The sequence below is a fragment of the Idiotropiscis lumnitzeri genome, chromosome 10, assembly GCF_059441095.1.
Source record: "Idiotropiscis lumnitzeri isolate Australia: NSW breed Sydney's pygmy pipehorse chromosome 10, RoL_Ilum_1.0, whole genome shotgun sequence".
Taxonomy (NCBI): Eukaryota; Metazoa; Chordata; class Actinopteri; order Syngnathiformes; family Syngnathidae; genus Idiotropiscis; species Idiotropiscis lumnitzeri.
Window position 1 is genome coordinate 9,925,143 of NC_142400.1, and position 17,350 is coordinate 9,942,492.

The 17,350-nt window shown below is 39.0% G+C and overlaps 3 protein-coding genes across 4 annotated transcripts; 2 read left to right on the top strand and 1 right to left on the bottom strand.

The window, feature by feature from the left end:
* Positions 1 to 169: 169 nt before the first annotated feature.
* Positions 170 to 4,798, bottom strand: LOC148329081 (uncharacterized). 2 transcript variants are annotated; one of them, XM_088307513.1, is made up of 6 exons: positions 4,736 to 4,798; positions 2,702 to 2,877; positions 642 to 761; positions 511 to 567; positions 338 to 445; positions 170 to 271 (listed from the first exon to the last, which is right to left on the bottom strand). In XM_088307513.1, the coding sequence occupies exons 2-6, from the start codon at positions 2,864 to 2,866 to the stop codon at positions 170 to 172; spliced, it is 552 nt and encodes a 183-aa protein (XP_088163639.1). In that variant the 5' UTR covers positions 2,867 to 2,877; positions 4,736 to 4,798. The 2 variants fall into 2 exon arrangements, with proteins under 2 accessions (XP_088163639.1, XP_088163638.1); XM_088307512.1 differs by having other exon boundaries at positions 201 to 445; positions 642 to 752.
* A 343-nt stretch (positions 4,799 to 5,141) lies between these two features.
* Positions 5,142 to 6,797, top strand: LOC148329082 (uncharacterized). The gene is made up of 6 exons (XM_088307571.1): positions 5,142 to 5,318; positions 5,715 to 5,810; positions 5,909 to 5,965; positions 6,063 to 6,176; positions 6,251 to 6,367; positions 6,441 to 6,797. The coding sequence occupies exons 1-6, from the start codon at positions 5,142 to 5,144 to the stop codon at positions 6,468 to 6,470; spliced, it is 591 nt and encodes a 196-aa protein (XP_088163697.1). The 3' UTR covers positions 6,471 to 6,797.
* A 501-nt stretch (positions 6,798 to 7,298) lies between these two features.
* Positions 7,299 to 17,175, top strand: ptdss1a (phosphatidylserine synthase 1a). The gene is made up of 13 exons (XM_088307254.1): positions 7,299 to 7,674; positions 8,916 to 9,007; positions 9,464 to 9,508; positions 9,602 to 9,726; positions 10,103 to 10,261; positions 10,332 to 10,483; positions 11,651 to 11,792; positions 13,062 to 13,174; positions 13,518 to 13,583; positions 13,868 to 13,967; positions 14,391 to 14,459; positions 14,783 to 14,849; positions 15,543 to 17,175. The coding sequence occupies exons 1-13, from the start codon at positions 7,490 to 7,492 to the stop codon at positions 15,635 to 15,637; spliced, it is 1,410 nt and encodes a 469-aa protein (XP_088163380.1). The 5' UTR covers positions 7,299 to 7,489; the 3' UTR covers positions 15,638 to 17,175.
* The last annotated feature ends 175 nt before the right edge of the window (positions 17,176 to 17,350 follow it).

The window sequence follows — 17,350 nt, forward strand, 5'->3', positions numbered from 1 at the left end:
AGTAACCACAACATAGAATTTCACAGAGCTGTGTGGGTGGGTGGGTTTTTTTCTTTTCCTTTAAAGGCACACGTTTACCACAACTTTTTTTTTTTTTACTCCCCTATAGGTTGAAATGAGAAAAAAAGCACCAAGCACTCCTCAAAATTCAAATAGATTGCAAATCAGTTTAATTACTTAACACGCCGCATTTCATTTTGGAGAGCCACACGCAGAGAATGACACTGAGCGAAAGCTGACATCCCAATATGCAAAGTTCCATCACCTCCATCTACAAAGACATTTGAGGCGGTTGAAGCAAAAATCATTCTTATTTTTCTTTCATAACGTCTCTCACCGAGAAGTGATCATTCTCTCCTTTCGGCGATTGCGTCAGATCAACGGTTATCAAACCAACGGCAACTAATGCAATTACGATACAGGCTCTGTTGATCACAAGGGACACCTGAAAGAAACTGGGCCGTAATTTCAGTGACACGATGAGCATGCAGTGGAAACAGGATTACTTACAGTTATTAAAACTGGATATCTTATCAGCATGCTGGAAACAACTCCTGCAATAATGAACTGAAAAGAAAGATACCTGCTTGGGAATGTCATATGATTCAATAAGTCGGAATAATCATAAATAGACTTCTTACAAGCATTCCGGTCATGTGAAAAACTCTGAAGAGCGTGACGAGCGTCTCATTCATCCTCAGGTTTACAGCCATCGTAAGACCAATTCCAACACTGGGTAGTCCACTGACAATCTGCAGAGACTGCAACGATTGGTCCACACTAATTTAGGATTAATATTGATAACAAACTCTTCAATATTATATATGTAGCGTATTTTCAGGACGATAAGCCGTCACTTTTTTCCCTAGATTTTGAACCATGCAGCTAATACGAAGGTGCGGCTTTTCTGTGGATTTTTTCTTCTTCAAATCTGCTTCATGAACCAGTTGTAGTATTCCTGAACTCCAGTAGATGGCGCTCTCTGTTCAACATTGGGCTGAAAGCACATTGACTGGCCATTTTTTAAACCCTTTATTTAAACCAACAGTGCCACCTAGAGGAGTCAAAAATACAGCAACTGGTTCATGAAGCAAATTTGAAGCTTCAATTTCCCATCACTACTGTTTTGTTTTAATTAGCAAATTTGTTTATGTACCTTTATGTGCATTCACAGTATAAAATTGTTCTCTTCATGCAGTAAACAACAGTTTTTTTTCATCATAGAAAACTGTGTCTTATAGCCTAGTGCGGCTTTTATATCGTTTTTTCCCCCAAAAGTGTTGCTGCGGCTTATATGCAAGGGTGCCTTATAGTTCCAAAAATACGGTAAATTATATAATTCAAAATACGTGTAAATACAATGTAAAATTGTGTGAACACCGAAATAGTGAATAAAACAAGCCAAACGTGTCATTCATTCACTTAACACGGATATATTAATTTCAAAAAAGAGATTTTTATGCACTCATTTTTGTTGCAATAAAAGTAGGCCAGTCTACAATGCATGCAAACTTTTTTTTTTTACCATTTAAGAGGAAGACCACAAGAACCTAACGGAGTTTCCTGTCGCTGACTTTCAAACAGGCTGGACATCCTCTAACTATACACCGCAAAACTTCTACACTATCACCTGTGTGTCTATTGGCTGTTTAGAACTGTTTTTCTATCGAACGTTCTCTCAGATTCTTCAAGGGCAAGCTAGTAGAACGTGATTTCCTCTTTGATCGTTCATTTGAAAAAATCCAAACAAATGCCGCACCCGCCATTAATTTGTCCTGGTTTTCTCCTTGGGATATAAAAATAACAGGTGGCTGCTGCTATGTCAAGTGTCATGGAACAAGAGTACACACGCAGACATCTGTAAAGCTGATAATTCGAGTTTAAAAGAAGGTGCTGCTGTTATTATATATCTGTAGTGTAAATTTGTGCAATATGTATATTAAAATTTGGTACGTATAATAATTCTCTTTGTGTTTTTGGTGGTTTTCTCCAGATATCTCCTTCCGTACTCCAAAAAAAGGCATGTTAAGTCCACTGAAAACTCTCATTTCTACATAGGTGTAAATGCGGGTAGTTTGTTTTTTTTGTACTGTATGCCCTGCTAAATTGTACTAAAAAAATGTTAATGAAATAAAACAAAAACAAAGAGAACTTTTAAAACAAAAACGAAAATGAACAGAAACTACATTTTACTTGTATAAAACGAATTAAAACCAAAATTACCTGGGACGTCGCCTTTGCTTTCGTCTTGGTCAATTTATTTCATACATGAGCTTTCAGCGTTGGTTTTAAATGTATTCAACATTTATTTCAATATTACTGTACAGCCGTACAGACGGTTGAGCAGTAATTGGGGAATTGGAGTTACTTTATGACATAATACTTATTGTGGCTTTTTTTTTAAACTTACACTTGATAAATACTTGAAAGTAAAATGTAAAACTAATATGGAAACTAATAAAAACTCAACCAAGACTACGTGGATTCAAACCTATCAAACCCACTATAAAACTAAGTACAATTTAATGAATTAAAAAAAAAAGTTCAAATGAAATGAAAACCTAATTACTCTGAAAAATCCTTAACTATTATAACCTTGGCCTGCTACTAACGAATTTCAGCTCCAACTTGACTATCAGAGCTCAGTGTGGTGGAATACATCCAATCAGGTTCTTCAAGCATGTTTTTGCACGGGCCTTACCCCGAACACGGCGGTCTTAGTGTGCAGCAGGTCATGCAAGGCTCTTGTGTCATCGTCTCGGACCTTCGTGGCTTGGTATCGTACCATCCTCGACAAATTCTCAACATCTCTGGAAAGGTCTTGCTCATGCTCTTGGATCTCCATTTGAACATCTGAACAAGCCATGCTGCACTCACCTGCCAGGACAAAATACATTCTTAGATGCGAACTTTGTGTTAAATCAGGCGTGGGAAAACTACGGCCCGGGGGCCACACGAGGCCCTTTAAACGTTTCAATCCGGCCCACCAAATTTGAAAAAAATTAAATGAATAAACCTTGTTATTGTTTTATTTTCTAAATATTGTGTTATTTTTTTTAAGACATATATATTGTCGTAATGCTTTTGTTCACTTTCATTTAAAATTAAATGTATTTTTTTTCTCCGATGAGGTGAAGTTACCAAAACACTCCATCCATCTGCTATTGGTCCGGCCCCTCTGTCAAATTTTCGAACCCATTGTGGCCCGCCAATCCCTGTCAGTTAAATAATGTATTTGCTCAGAAGTCAAAATGATTGCTCAGGATGAAGATCTTTCTCTTTTACAATTAAAGGCCCTAATTAGCTCATTAGAATTTTCTTTGCTATTTACTCTGATATTTACACAATGTAACGACAATATTTCAAAGCAGGATTCTCTTCACATAATGGTCAAAAAAATATTCCATTTACATAATTACAAAGAGCACTAATGCCAGGATGTGATTATGTTCCGATTACATTTCGTTTTCTTACATCATGTTTTATCATGTTCCGCGTCTCGTCTGCTTGTTTGGTTTTCGGTCTCGTCAGTCCTGTTCCTTGTGTCAACCAATCAACTCCCTCCAGCCACTTATGTGTCTAGTCCAGGTTTTGTTCATTTGTTTGCATTTTGTTCCCTGCTTACATTTTGTCTGTGCCACTTTGCTGTCGGTTTCACAGTCATGTTGCATTTCCTCTACTGGTGCGTTTTTTTTTTTTCTTTCTTTTGTTACCTTGCGTTTCTTTGTTACTTTGACTTTTGATTTTTTGGGGGGGTACTTTATGAATTTCCAGAATTGTTTTTAATTTTTTTTTCAAATCAATAAATATTTTGGGGTGCATTACACCAATACTTCCCCGCATTTGTCTCCATCTTTTTCCACCATCAGCACATATTCTGTGACAGCCACAAAATTATGTTACACATGGCTACATGTATGAATGAACTTTGTACCTGGAGTCATCAACTTTTTTTTAAACTACAGGCTACGTTTTGGTGGTTCATATGCAATTATGAAATGTCAAATTTGCTCAAACTTCATTTGTTAATATGAACTAATTATATTAATCTGTCAAGGCATTGACCACTTGAATTATTTAACAATGTGTGAAACTGAAAAATATCAATATGCAACATCATTGTTCCATAAATCTCTGCAAGTACTCACACTTTCCAATGATCACGTCCTGGTGTAGAACCGAGGACTGTCTGCTACTGAGGAAAAACTTTTTTCTGTAATTTTGCACACTAAAAAGGAAATCTAGTATTTTTTTTTTGTAGTTTTTTTTAAATGAAATTTTCAATTTCACTGATATTTTCTTGGCAATTGGCTCCACATTTGTGTTTTGTTAAAATAGTTTTCATTTCATTCTCCATGGTTATGTTGCAATAGTTGCTATCGTACATTTGCTAATATGTTGTATCATATTGTTTAACGTGTAGAGCAAATAAATAATATTTTATATGCACACGTGACGTACACTTAATTATTCCATTTTATTTTTTTACAATAAAGATGACTTTTATTCGTCCCGATGTCTTATTTTAAGTTTCCTTGTGATTTTGTTCCATTAGTACTTGTTATATTTGATAATACATGAACAATAATGTTTAATATATTATTGCAAATGTAATTATTAAGTTATCTACCGTCTACAGTGAATGTAATTTAAAGTCTGTGTGTACCCGATTACCTTGTAATATTGGCTTTCTTTCGATATATAAATTTTGTGTTCAAAAAAGGTTGCAACTTACCGTGCTTGTCTGTCCAACGAGCGCCTTTCTTCAGTAGAATTCTTTGCGAGAAGATGTGACAAAGAGAACAAGTCACACTTGTCACTTCCTCACTCGGCTGCGGCACTTGGCTGCAAGATCATCCTGCGTAACTTTTTTTTTTAGCCTGCATCGAATGGTATGTACTCACTTCAAAACGTATGAGATGGAGTTAAATGTAAAAATAGGGAAAATGAAGTTTATTTTGTCCTTTTGAAATGTTTCAACTAACTATTCGTTCTACATGTGAGTGAGAATCATCATCATCATCATCATCATCATCATCATCATCATTTCCTTGCTACACTTATTGGGTGAACATCAGGTGAGTTCAATCCAGTATGTTGCTTCAGGTGGATCACCAACACAACATCACCCCCGTGATCTTATGTGTTCCAGAAGGACAATGAGGAAGACATTCGTGTGTGACGACTCCATGATCATCAACATTCCCATCGAGAAGGGCAGTGGAGGACAAAGCCATGCGATTCCGCGAGAGTTTCATTGCGTCTTCCGAGACACTTACAAGGTTTTTGCTTACAATGGATTCCCATTACCTCTTGGGGTAAGTGTGTGTGTTAGTATTATGTGTGTATGTATATATATATATATATATATATATATTAGGGTTATAACCTCTGCTTAAGTCAGCAGTGGGTAGTTTTGGAGGTGGTGGCCACTGGGAATTTCGGGAGAATTTTTTTTTTTTTTTTTAATTCCTGAAATCTAAGAAGCCGGTGAATGGCTCAGCTGCGTCAGAATGTGCTGGTCCCCTCGATGAAAAATTTCCCAACTCCATAATAACCTTGCGGCCACATGGCGAACACACTGATGGGGACTGACAATGGCTTTGTCCGCGCTGTTATTTGCAGTAAAGAAATTGGATAATTTCCCATGATTGCAGCAAAGTGGTTGGGAAAAATAAATAATGCTGATCCTTCTTCTTCTTTTAAATCTGCAGGCAGCGCAATGTCTTGCTGGAGTGTCACTTGTCAGTCTTGGTCTGGTGTTCTATCAGAGGTCCGCTAACATGCTCCTCATCTTCCCCAGCATTCTGGTAAATATCAATCTAATCCTGAATTGATTTGTGTTTGAAAAGACTTGCACTCATTTTTGTTCATTTACGACTTGGTTTATATGTTTTGTCAATGTTAGTTTGTGCTCTGTGGAATGCTGACTTATGCCGCGGGATGTGTCCCCAACATGCGTGTTGTAAGTGAGGAAAATGGTCTTTAGAAGTGTTTTCAAATTTTTGCTTTGGATGGCAAATTTGTTTGTCAACTGGACTATTTTCTGTTGCACTTGTAAGAACAAGGTGGCATTCTGTCTGAACATCATCAGCTTCCTGGCGTCCATCGTGTTACTTTGGTTCTTGCTGCTCGACCATTACTTGTTTCAGGAGATTACATCACAAGAGTTCCAGGTGAGTTCAGGATTTGTATTTTTAATTCTGGCCAGAAGGCTCAAAATGCGACTCATCACTTTCTTTCTTCACAGCTACAAACAGGAATCAAGGCAACGGCTGCCAGCCTGTTTGTGGTGGAAAGCACGATTGCCTTATTTCTGATCTACTGGCAAAGTAAAGCGGTGTGCAGACAACATTTCAACACGCTGGTAATGTTTCCTTCCATTTGATGCACTTCACCACCAAACCAATCAAACTCATGTCGAGCGTTTTCCTCTGCAGCCAATTGTTCAGCTGAGACTTGTCGATTAACAGGCAGATGCAAACTAAAGAACCCAAGAGAAGCAACTGCAGAAGCAAGAAGCAACTTAGTGTATATGCCAACCTTTATTCATATTTTGTTGATTAATAACTTGAACTTTTTATCCCGTATTGTACTGATCAGGTGATTAAAAGAAAAGTTGACTTCAATCTCTGGAGAATCTCTTGGGATTCCGGTGACTGCTGCAATTCCTGAAAAAAAATGTAAACTTCTCGAACACATTATTGTAAAAAATATTTTCGTTAAATGTTAAATACAAATGTTGTTTATTAAGTTTTATTTTTTTATTATTTTATTAAACTAATAATTCGACTAACTTCTTTAATTTGATAAACCAAGACAAAATGACTAAGTGTTGATGACCAAAACCATCAAATTCATTTGGGAAAATAACTTAATGCAACAAATATTAAAGGACTGTTGAAAATGTAAATATGCCTGGCGAGCCTGAATGTTGAACAGATCGGGCCGTATGTGGCTACCGGGCCACAATTTGGTTACTGCTATTTTTGTTTATCATGCAAAGCAACAACTGACCACTTGAGGGCGACAAATACAAAGAAACTTCGAGGCGGTTCCCTTGAAATAAAATCTGGATGTTTTCAGTGAAACTCAATTTGACGTTCACATTCATTTACTCGTTTATTTCACATGTTTCTCTCCACACCGAGATTATTACACGGGTGACGTCGTCTATCATGCTTCTTTGTTTTGTTGTTTGTCTAGAGGTCACGTTAAAAACAATCATTCCAGCACATGACGGAGGACAGCGAATGAGCTCTTCCGCTTCTCGGGACACTCCTTGCTACGTTTACGCCAATCACATCTCATCATTACCCTTCCGTTTGCATTTTTCTCCTCAGCGTTTCATTTCTAAGACGTCACACTCGTACGCTGTGTATTACAGTAGTAATGTGTATTTATTCCTCCCATTACGTTTGAGTTCGTATGGCTGACTAGCCGCCCCTGTTGCCGTTTGGGTGAGGGGGGGGGCGACCGCTGCTGTGCTATGGCGTCATTGTACAGCCGAGGGTCCCATACACTGAGCAAGGATGATGTGAACTACAGGATGCATTTCCGAATGATAAACGAGCAGCAGGTCGAGGACATAACCATAGAGTTCTTCTACCGGCCGCACACCATTACGCTGCTAACATGCACGGTGCTCTGTCTGATGTATTTCGCCTTCGCGAGGTAAGCGAGTTGGACAAATGTTAGCTCGGGGAGCTAGCAGGTGGCTAACAGTGACTGATGCTCTGACTGACTCGCGGAGACGGCTGAGCTCACACGTTATATTCTTTCAAACTAAGTCATTGAAATCCGTGCCACTCGAGCGACATGTTACATGACGGCGCTTTTAAACCAGTTTTGAAATCCACTAGACGATGACGTTTAACGGAAATCAAAGGATGCCGTGTCAGTCCTGTGCCTCCATTAGCAACTCACGTCCACAACGATACTGTGCTCCCCCGCTGCATCGCGATTTTTTTCCCGCGGCGCTTCGACTTGTCGTTTGTCGAAATTTGCTTATGAGTTTATTGTGATCGTTTTATGGGTTTTTACTCAGGTGGGACTATTATTCAAATTCAAATCGACATCGCAGTGTAGTCAAATGCAATTTTCAAATTTTTTTTATTTTATTTCTAATTTTGAAAAAGACAAAATAAATAAATAAATAAATATGCCCTGATCCACTGTATTACAGTGATCCTCAATCCTGTTCCCAGAGGGCCGGTGTCCTGCCTGTTTTCCATCTCTCCCTGCTGCAACACTCTTGATTCAAATTATCAGATAATCAGCAAGGTCTGCAGAAGCTAGCTAACGATCCTGATTATTTAAATAAGGTGTGTTGCTGCAAGGACAAATGGAAGACAAGCAGGACACGGGCCCTCGGGGAACAGGGTTGAAGACCCCTGCTGTAACATGTAAGTTTATTCGTTTAATTATGTATTTATACAGTGTAGAGAGTGTATTTCAATGAAATCAAACTGAAAAGTTGAAGTGATAAAGCCACTCATTTTTTTCCCCCTACATTTTGTTGTAATCTGATTCATGATTCAGTGACAAGTTTACTCCTTAACCTGTTTGGTAGAATTTTGTGAAGTTGCAAGTTCTTAAGTCTACTAAGCAATGTATTAAATTCTCTAACTGATTTTCAGAAGTAAACTTCTTTCATATACCAATTCACGGTGCATTTGCCTTTATTTTAGAGTTAAGACCAATCTATAAAACTTGTGTAAAATGAATCTGACATTCTTTAATTGTGATACAAGTTAATGTTTTGCTTGAGCATCTTTTAATTGTTTTTATTTTTTTTTTCATTGCAAATATTGTTTAGTAGAATAATGCACACTCAATGCTTCAGAAACCTTCCTAGGATTCATAATAGGCCTTGACATTGTTTGAAAAAATTGTGGGATTTTTTTTTTCCACAGAGATGATGGAAATCCTGACAGCAATATTTGGGTTGGTTTGATTCTGGTGATCTCTTTCTTCCTTGTTATCAGCGTTTTGGCGTTTCCCAACGGTGAGTTTCAGAGCTCTTGTATTCTGTGTTTAACGTCTTTTTTATCTTATTTGAGTGTCCAACAGCGTGAGGAAGAGGCGTTATAAACACACTTTTCAGACCGTTGAAATATCAACTATACGTAATAGATTTACTGTGAAGCTGTTTTCACTACTTTAGGTTAGTTCATAATTTGTAAATGGAACAGATCATATGGGGGTTGACCGAGAGTATCGATTTGTGGAAAAAATGTGTAGATTCAGTTCTAATTGCGATCCTATGCGTGATGAGTTCATTGCCATCTCATGGAAGTGCATCTAAATGTTCTGCCTGTCACGATACACTGCTGGCATAGCTGCATGAGAAAAGATTCCAGACCAATTAAGTGAAATTGGATCATTTCCCGTAGCACGCCGAATGATCTTGCGGCAAAGTGGTTGGGAATCAATTCACATTTGCATTATTCTTTCTCTGCAGGTCCATTCACTAGACCTCATCCAGCGATATGGAGAATAGTCTTTGGTGAGTACTGATGATAGAATGCAAACAGTTTTTTTTTCTTTTCTTTTTTTTTTGAATCCCTTCCCTGTTATCTTATACCACTTTGTTGTTCAGGTTTGAGTGTGCTGTACTTCCTCTTTCTGGTTTTCATCATCTTCCTGAACTGGCAGCAAGTTAAACAGTTAATGTACTGGCTTGATCCGAACCTGCGCTATGCCAAAAGAGAGGCAGACATAATGGTGAGAATTGTAGGGTAGTAAAGACAATACAGTGGAAACCTCCAAAGTTGAATGCCGCAAAAATCAAATCGCTAGGCACATCCAAGGGAACAACTTTTTGGAAAGTAGTTCAGTTGTTTTTTTTAAACATCTAAAATTTTGCTTAAAACTTTAACTATGTCATTGATAAATATTTTGCTGCCTGGACCACATTATATAATTGTATTTGTATTTTTATGTATATATTTAATTTTTCACATGTTTTGAAATTGGAACAACGGAAATCAACCAGTGTCACAGTTCTAGTTGTCTTCCACTTTGGATGTTTCATGGCGGATTTAAATCTACTGTATTATGTGAGCAGTCACTGAGGATGTGTTTGCTGCTGCCTTTTTAGGAGTATGCAGTAAACTGTCATGTCATCACCTGGGAGAGAATTCTCAGCCATTTTGACATCTTTGCGTTCAGCCATTTCTGGGGTTGGGGCATGAAGGCCCTCCTGATCCGAAGCTACGGCCTCTGCTGGACCATCAGTATTACTTGGGAGCTCACGGAGGTACTGCGTCGTGTCATAGTCTGCGCAGGTTTTTGCATCTGTGAGGTTTGAGTCTGTGTGGTTCCTTCAGCTCTTCTTCATGCATCTGCTGCCTAACTTTGCCGAATGCTGGTGGGACCAGGTGATTCTGGACATCCTTTTGTGTAACGGTGGTGGTATCTGGATGGGCATGACGGTGTGCCGCTTTCTGGAGATGCGCACTTACCACTGGGCCAGCATTAAGTACGTCCCGGACGTTGGAAATGAACTGAATGGTGTTGCTTTCCAAACTTTGGTATTCTGTGTCCTTCAGCTTTAAAATTAGCAACAGACACATTTGTCGCTCTTCTAATACAGTGGTGCTTCAAGATACTAGGTTACTAATATGTTCCATCACCACAACATGTAACAATCTCGAATCCCAGACCAGCGTTCCCCATTGTAATTAATGGTAATGCTTGCTCCCATAAAAAAATTAAATAATAATTGTTTTTAAGAAGTAAAGTAGCACTCTATATTGTTTTATTTATTAAAAACACACAGTCATGACATAATGCCAAGAATAAAACAGAGTTTGCCACATTTTTTGCTTCAGTTCAACAGACATTGTGCCGCTCCTTCTCTTCTGATCTCGACCACCTGTGCCAATTAAGGCTCCTTAGTAAGCCACAATAATATTAGTTGTCTGTTGTTCCACCGTTTGGGTTCCAACTATATCACGCCATGCTGGTTGTTAGCCTGTCTGTGGCATTTTGCATGTTAGCATCAAGTTAAACTGACATTTATAATGCAGAGCTATGCGTTTGTTATAAATACGCATTTAATTATTCTAGTTTGAGGTTTAGTTTGACAGTAAACTTCAACTGGGCGTGGCCTTAAAACACCTTGAATCCTATTTTTGGAAAAATCCATCTGCCAAAACGTTTCTTGTGAAGAGAGTTGAGTTCACTACAATTTTACAGCGCAATTTCAAATTTTTACTCACAAATCAAAGCAAAATAATAATTGCCTGAATGACAACTGGCATCTTGAAAAACTTGTAAATCGGGTCACCCGTACTGCCTCTCAAGGCACCGCTGTGAATAATAGCTCAGGTGTGGGAAAAGTATATACAACATACGGCCTTTAAAATGCGACATTAATTGTCAAAATAACAAAATTCCTCTTGCACTTCATCTAGGAATGACCTGGCTCATTTGTCCATTTTAAAAATGTAGCGCTTGAGCACAAACGTTTGCCCAACCCTGCAACAGCCAATATTACTCAGTCACACTATAATGCAAGAAGATGACACTTATTCATCATGGAATGGAAAGATGCATCTAGAAAAAGTGTGTTGGGGGGGCCCAATATAATTGCATTACTCAACACATGAAATCTTTGTCATCGTCTCCTCGTGTCCCCCAACAGGGACATCCACACCACCACTGGGAAGATTAAGCGAGCGGTTTTGCAGTTCACGCCGGCGAGCTGGACCTACGTGCGCTGGCTGGATCCAAAGTCTTCCCTGCAGCGAGTGATGGGCGTCTATCTCTTCATGATCATATGGCAGGTGGGTCAGGCCCCTTCTCGACGTCTCAACGGCAGCTAGTCGCGGATCATCCTGTGTGTTCGCTTTACTAAATCAGGGCTAATCTAATTGCCGCCTCCATGGATGAAATCTAAAACCCGCCTCACTCTGATCCATTTAACGCACGGGTGTCCTGCTGTCTGCGCATTAACAACTAATCCTATAAAGAAGCAAAGCCAAGCTGGATTACTCGGGCGCAATTAATAAAAGAGGGTGCCATTTTGAGTGCTGTTGCTCTGCATCACACCCAAGCTGCCTTCTCTTTTGCGTTTGTCTGCCATGGCAACACGCTGTGGGTGCCCTTTTATTTTGCACACTCATGAAACAATATCATCATGCACTTGGCCGCACAGCTCTCGTCTCTTTGGAGGCTCCACACAGTAATTACCAGTCTTGAAGAATGGAGCAGGGAGGGAGCGATTGCGCTCGGCCCAGCATGGGGACAGTTGAGCTGGTTCACTCACACAGGCTTCAGGCCAAATGAGAGAATAGCGCTGCAGCAGGCCTTTGCTCTCATTATGTTTGTGTGGGAATCATGAGAGGAGCTCACACAAATTGATGCTTAAAGTGTTGCTGTGTTTCGTAACATTCTGTTCATTTCAGCCATCGTAATAGCATATATTTGTGTTTCATTTGGCTTTGTCAACAACAAGGCAATGTTATTAAATTTCTTACTCACTTTTATATCTTACTAATATTCTGTATGTAGCCAACCATGGAAAATGTGCTGAAGTCACCAAGAATCATCGCTTTTATTCGCCTTCACATTCATTAACATTATGTAAGTGATTTACCTAATTATAGCTTATGTCATGTATACATGTTAAAAACAGAAAAGGAATACTGAAAATGTTAAGACGGAATTAAAGATGTTATATATCTAACAGTCAATCGAAATGGACATGTCGTCCCGCAAGTTTTCAGAACAACAATTATGGTGATAAAGTGAAGTGTGGGGAGTCACTGTCACCGAAATGTATACGTAGTCACATGTCGTGGAAGTTCGTTATTCCGCCTGTCACTTAATTATTTGTCACTGGTCGATGGCTCGACAAAGATACATTGTGTTGTTAATAAAAGATAACCTTTGCGACGTATTAGAATTAATATAATAATCCCGCGTCACGCCTGATGATCTGCTCCAACTCAATGGTCGATCATTACTGATTGTAAATAATGACTCAGGGTTGAAATTGTGACAACTTTGTGGCATGGCGTTATATTAACAATCATTTATTGTCTGCTTCCCAGCTGACCGAGTTAAACACGTTTTTCCTCAAGCACATATTCGTCTTTCCGGCAAGCCACGCCCTCAGCTGGTGTCGGATCCTGTTCATTGGCATCATCACAGCGCCAACAGTCAGGTGAAACACTATTTTGTCTACAGGGGAAATGTTTGCATTGTCATATTAAGAATGGGGAAGTCCAATAGCAGGTTTCGTATCGAGCCTTTACCGGCATTATTCGTGGTATCGGGTTCTCGTGGAGGCCGCCATGATATTTAAAGCACATTGAGTAAGTCCTCTGCAATAGGTCGCTCTATACAGTGTGATCATTAGCAAATCATCAACTTCATCAGAAAGAAATGTCTTTGTTCACAATGTTTTGTAGTGTTAAATGAAATACCATGCAGAATATACCCGGTACCCGGACTCTGTCTCCTGTTTTTCTCACTCTAACCTGACCTTTTGTTTGCGTTTGCCTAAGGCAATATTACGCCTACCTCACCGACACCCAGTGTAAGAGAGTTGGGACCCAGTGTTGGGTGTTTGGGTAAGTGAGCTTCCCGCCACCAAGGTCCTTTCATACATTTGAACAAATGTGAAATGACATCAGGATCTGCTGCAGGCTTTTTGAGGCTGAAAAATGTAGTCATGTTAAACCATAACGAATTGATCTGACAAGATTTGTAAACTTAGCCGAAAGCCCCACATTACTATCACACTAATCTCGAAAACATTCTGGTCCGTAAAGCAGCATATGTTGCTTTTCTGTTTGAAGTCAGCTGCAGGCAGTTGAGGGTTTGATGTGTTGTTTGTTCCTTTCACCTTGCCCAGGGCCATAGCTTTTCTCGAGGCGCTGGCGTGTATCAAATTCGGACAGGATTTGTTCTCCAAAACCCAAATCCTCTATGTGATCCTCTGGCTGCTGTGTTTGGTAAGATCAGCATCTACAGCACTCTTTTGTTTTAGTGTCAATAGTAAACTAGTGCGCGCTGCTCCTGACAGTATCTAGTGACCATCTTTGTGTAGCCTTCATTTAATCTTGTTGCGTCAAAACCTGTTCTTGTGTGTGAATGCTGAAATGCATGCGTTCTCAGTCATGTGCTCGAAAGGATTCCAACCGAAAGCAATGAATGTGTGGTCAGTTTGGGACATTTCAAGTTTTACTTTGCTCAGCCCGAATGGATTGGTTCAGTAAAAATATTCAAAAGTTTTAACTTTGAGTCTGGTCCCTTATAGTCAGAAAAGAAATGATGACATCAAAGCATTTATGAAGCAACCGTTCCCATATTATTATTTTGATGTGTTGTGACATGATAATTCAAAGTGTCTAAGTGACATTTCTTTTCTGTTTTAGGCCTTCATTACATTCCTTTGTTTGTTTGGAATGGTGTCGTACGCCGAGAACTATGGTCCAAGAGAAAAGGTATGCTTTATTTTGGTTTGCTCGACTACACCCTGGATTGGTTGCCTGCCAGTCATAGGCTAATCTTAACTCATGACTTAAAAAGTCACTGTGATGCAATATACATGTAAGACCAATGACTAAATAACAAATGGCAAAACAGTGGCAATAAACATCCTCTAACATCTGAATGATTAAGAAATGCATTGTAGTGCCAAGTCACCCTTGTGACAGTTAAGCTGCTGCAGTGCCAGTGATTATCTTTTTGGTTTGCTTAAGCAAGCAGTTGAAGGGTGCGCTATGTGTCACCTTAACGCTGTGTATGCCTTGTGTGTCATCTGCAGAGCTTGTCCGAATGCGAGGATGGCAATTACACTGAGTGCTGTGACGAGGTGCCAGAAGACTTTAGAGGTAAGTTGAAACTGTTAACCACCACTATTCAAAGGGTTTAGGGACGGAGCCTTGCTGCAAATCCATGTTAATAAATATTCATATTAACAGTTTAAATTGTAAATACCACAAATTATACCTAAAATATTTAAATATTAAACATGTGTAACTGAAAAAAGGAAAATCGCTGCAAGTGTGTGTAGAAATAAACGTGACAAAGACTCTATGTGACAACCCAGGCTAAACTGACTTCCTCCGCAGTACAGAAAGTATTCTTTCAATCAACATGTGTCACGTCAACATTCTTCCTTGACACCGATTACTACCTTCGTTACAGTCCCTTTTTTTTTTTTTGCAACATCTTGCGGCCATTTTGCCACTTACCCGCCACTGAAAATGACATCACAGTGACTAAAAATAGGTGGATTTTTGCTTTTCTTATTCCATGAACGCAATATTAATCCAAATGCTGTTTTTAGAGTAGAGGCCATGCATATTGTAAGGGAAAATAAAAACAATTTGATTACTCTTTTAAATGTATTAAAACACACTTTGAACTTATTAATAAGATTTGTTCTCACATTTATCCTGAGTGGCAAGACAGGCTTCCTCCAAGCTTTTTGTCATTTCACCCCTAGTTGAAAGCTGCCAGTGTTTGGATCGAAACTCTTGCTCTAATATTTGTATTCATGGTGAGGGATTTGTGTATTTCAGGTGAGACTGAGCTGGGAGGTGACTGCCCAACAATCAGACTGAGAGGAAAGGGCTCGGGAAAGCTCAACTCCGTTAACGGTCTGGAGAGCCAATAGGAATCAAAGGAAGAGGTTCTTAGCTCACACAAAAAAAGGTTCGAATGGGGGCATTAAGTTATCGGATGAGTCTCGGAAGCCCGCCGACCCCCCCCCCCCCCCCCCTCAACGTCATCCATGACAGACTGCTGGTTCATGCAGTGTTGTTAGAGCGGCGCACCCATAACGTGCTGTGCTCGTAAAGACTCCTTTCCCACTGTGGGCAAGGAGTGTGCGTGTGTGTAAATACACAGTACGTATGTGCGTGAAAAAGAAAGATGGTAATAAATAACTGCCAACTTTAATTTTAACTGCATGCTTTGTGTAGTTGATCATTTACAGACAGAACTGCTATGACGCACTATGTCATTCTTTACTGCTCCAGACATTTCACCATTTAAAGCCACCATGTAGAATTGATCATAATCATTTGAGTCTCTGTGTTTAGGGCACAGAAATATTTGAATCTTTTTTCTTTTATTTTTATTATTAATAAAAACGCATTATCTGTTGTCGGTTTACAAACGTTTCGCCACGTACGTTAACACCGTTTGGTGACCATAACTTGAATGTGGGCGGGGCTTCAACACGAGAGCTTTTTTGACCTGGAACAAAACAAAGCACACGTCTATAACGCACTTTGCGGACGGTTTGCTCTGAAGAACTGCACGTTTATATTGTTTGAGTATCTTGGGATTCATTCTTACTGTTTTTACGCCTTGTCTATTAATGGCTGCTATTTGTTTTTTGTTTGTTTTTTTACCGTAATGGTAACGAAGGGCAAACGTTTGAATTATTTGAGTACAGGATAGCTGATGACCTTGTTACACGTTCATGGTTGCAATGTTACACACAACAATCAAACAACAACACACCATGATGGCAACACATTTTTTTCCCTCTGGCATTTTAATGTTTAAATTCACCTTTTGTGCCTGTCTGCATGTTCCTTTTGTCTGTTCTCGCAAGTGTGTATTAAGACTAATATGTGCGTTATTAATTGAAAATTCATTTGGACTTTGTGCCATCGGTATCAGCTCATGCAGTATGTGACCCTTGTGCAATATCACTTCAGAATTGGATCGAAACTTATTTGCCAAATTTTGCTTATTAATCAAATTTTTGTCAAGTTCACTTTTATTATTACAGTCTTGTGGTTTTGTCAAAGTATACAAGCACATTTTTGTCTTGATGTTTGTGTGTCAACAAAGGTGGTCAGAGCAGAGTACTGCATTTGTGTTTTCCTAGAGATCTTCCACGCAGCTATGATGGAGATTGTGCTTTTACACCTATTGATGCATTTGTACTTTGACGCCTTTACTTAATTTTTTTTTTGGAATGACGTGATAATCAAGTGACGATACACCCCCTAATTAATAATTCCAGACAAATCAGATTTTTGAGACCAGCAACTGGTATGAGACAAAGGTTCTGTCTATGGTACATGATTTTTCTTGGATGTATACGTAATTTGCCAAAAGACTTACATGGGAAATTACTTGTGCCGTTCTATATCACTGTGAAATAATACTGAACCACATTAAAATGTTTTACATGTTTTTAAAGACTCAGGCTTTGCTTCCAACCTAAATAACAGCCATGACATTGTTTATGTATGACACAACGTACAATTTAAGTTGCGTATCCATCATTATTAAAAGGGGGGTTACAATTTAAAATCACTTTTTCTTAACATTGTCAGTAAAATCTGAAAAACGTAATCCTTCTCTGGCC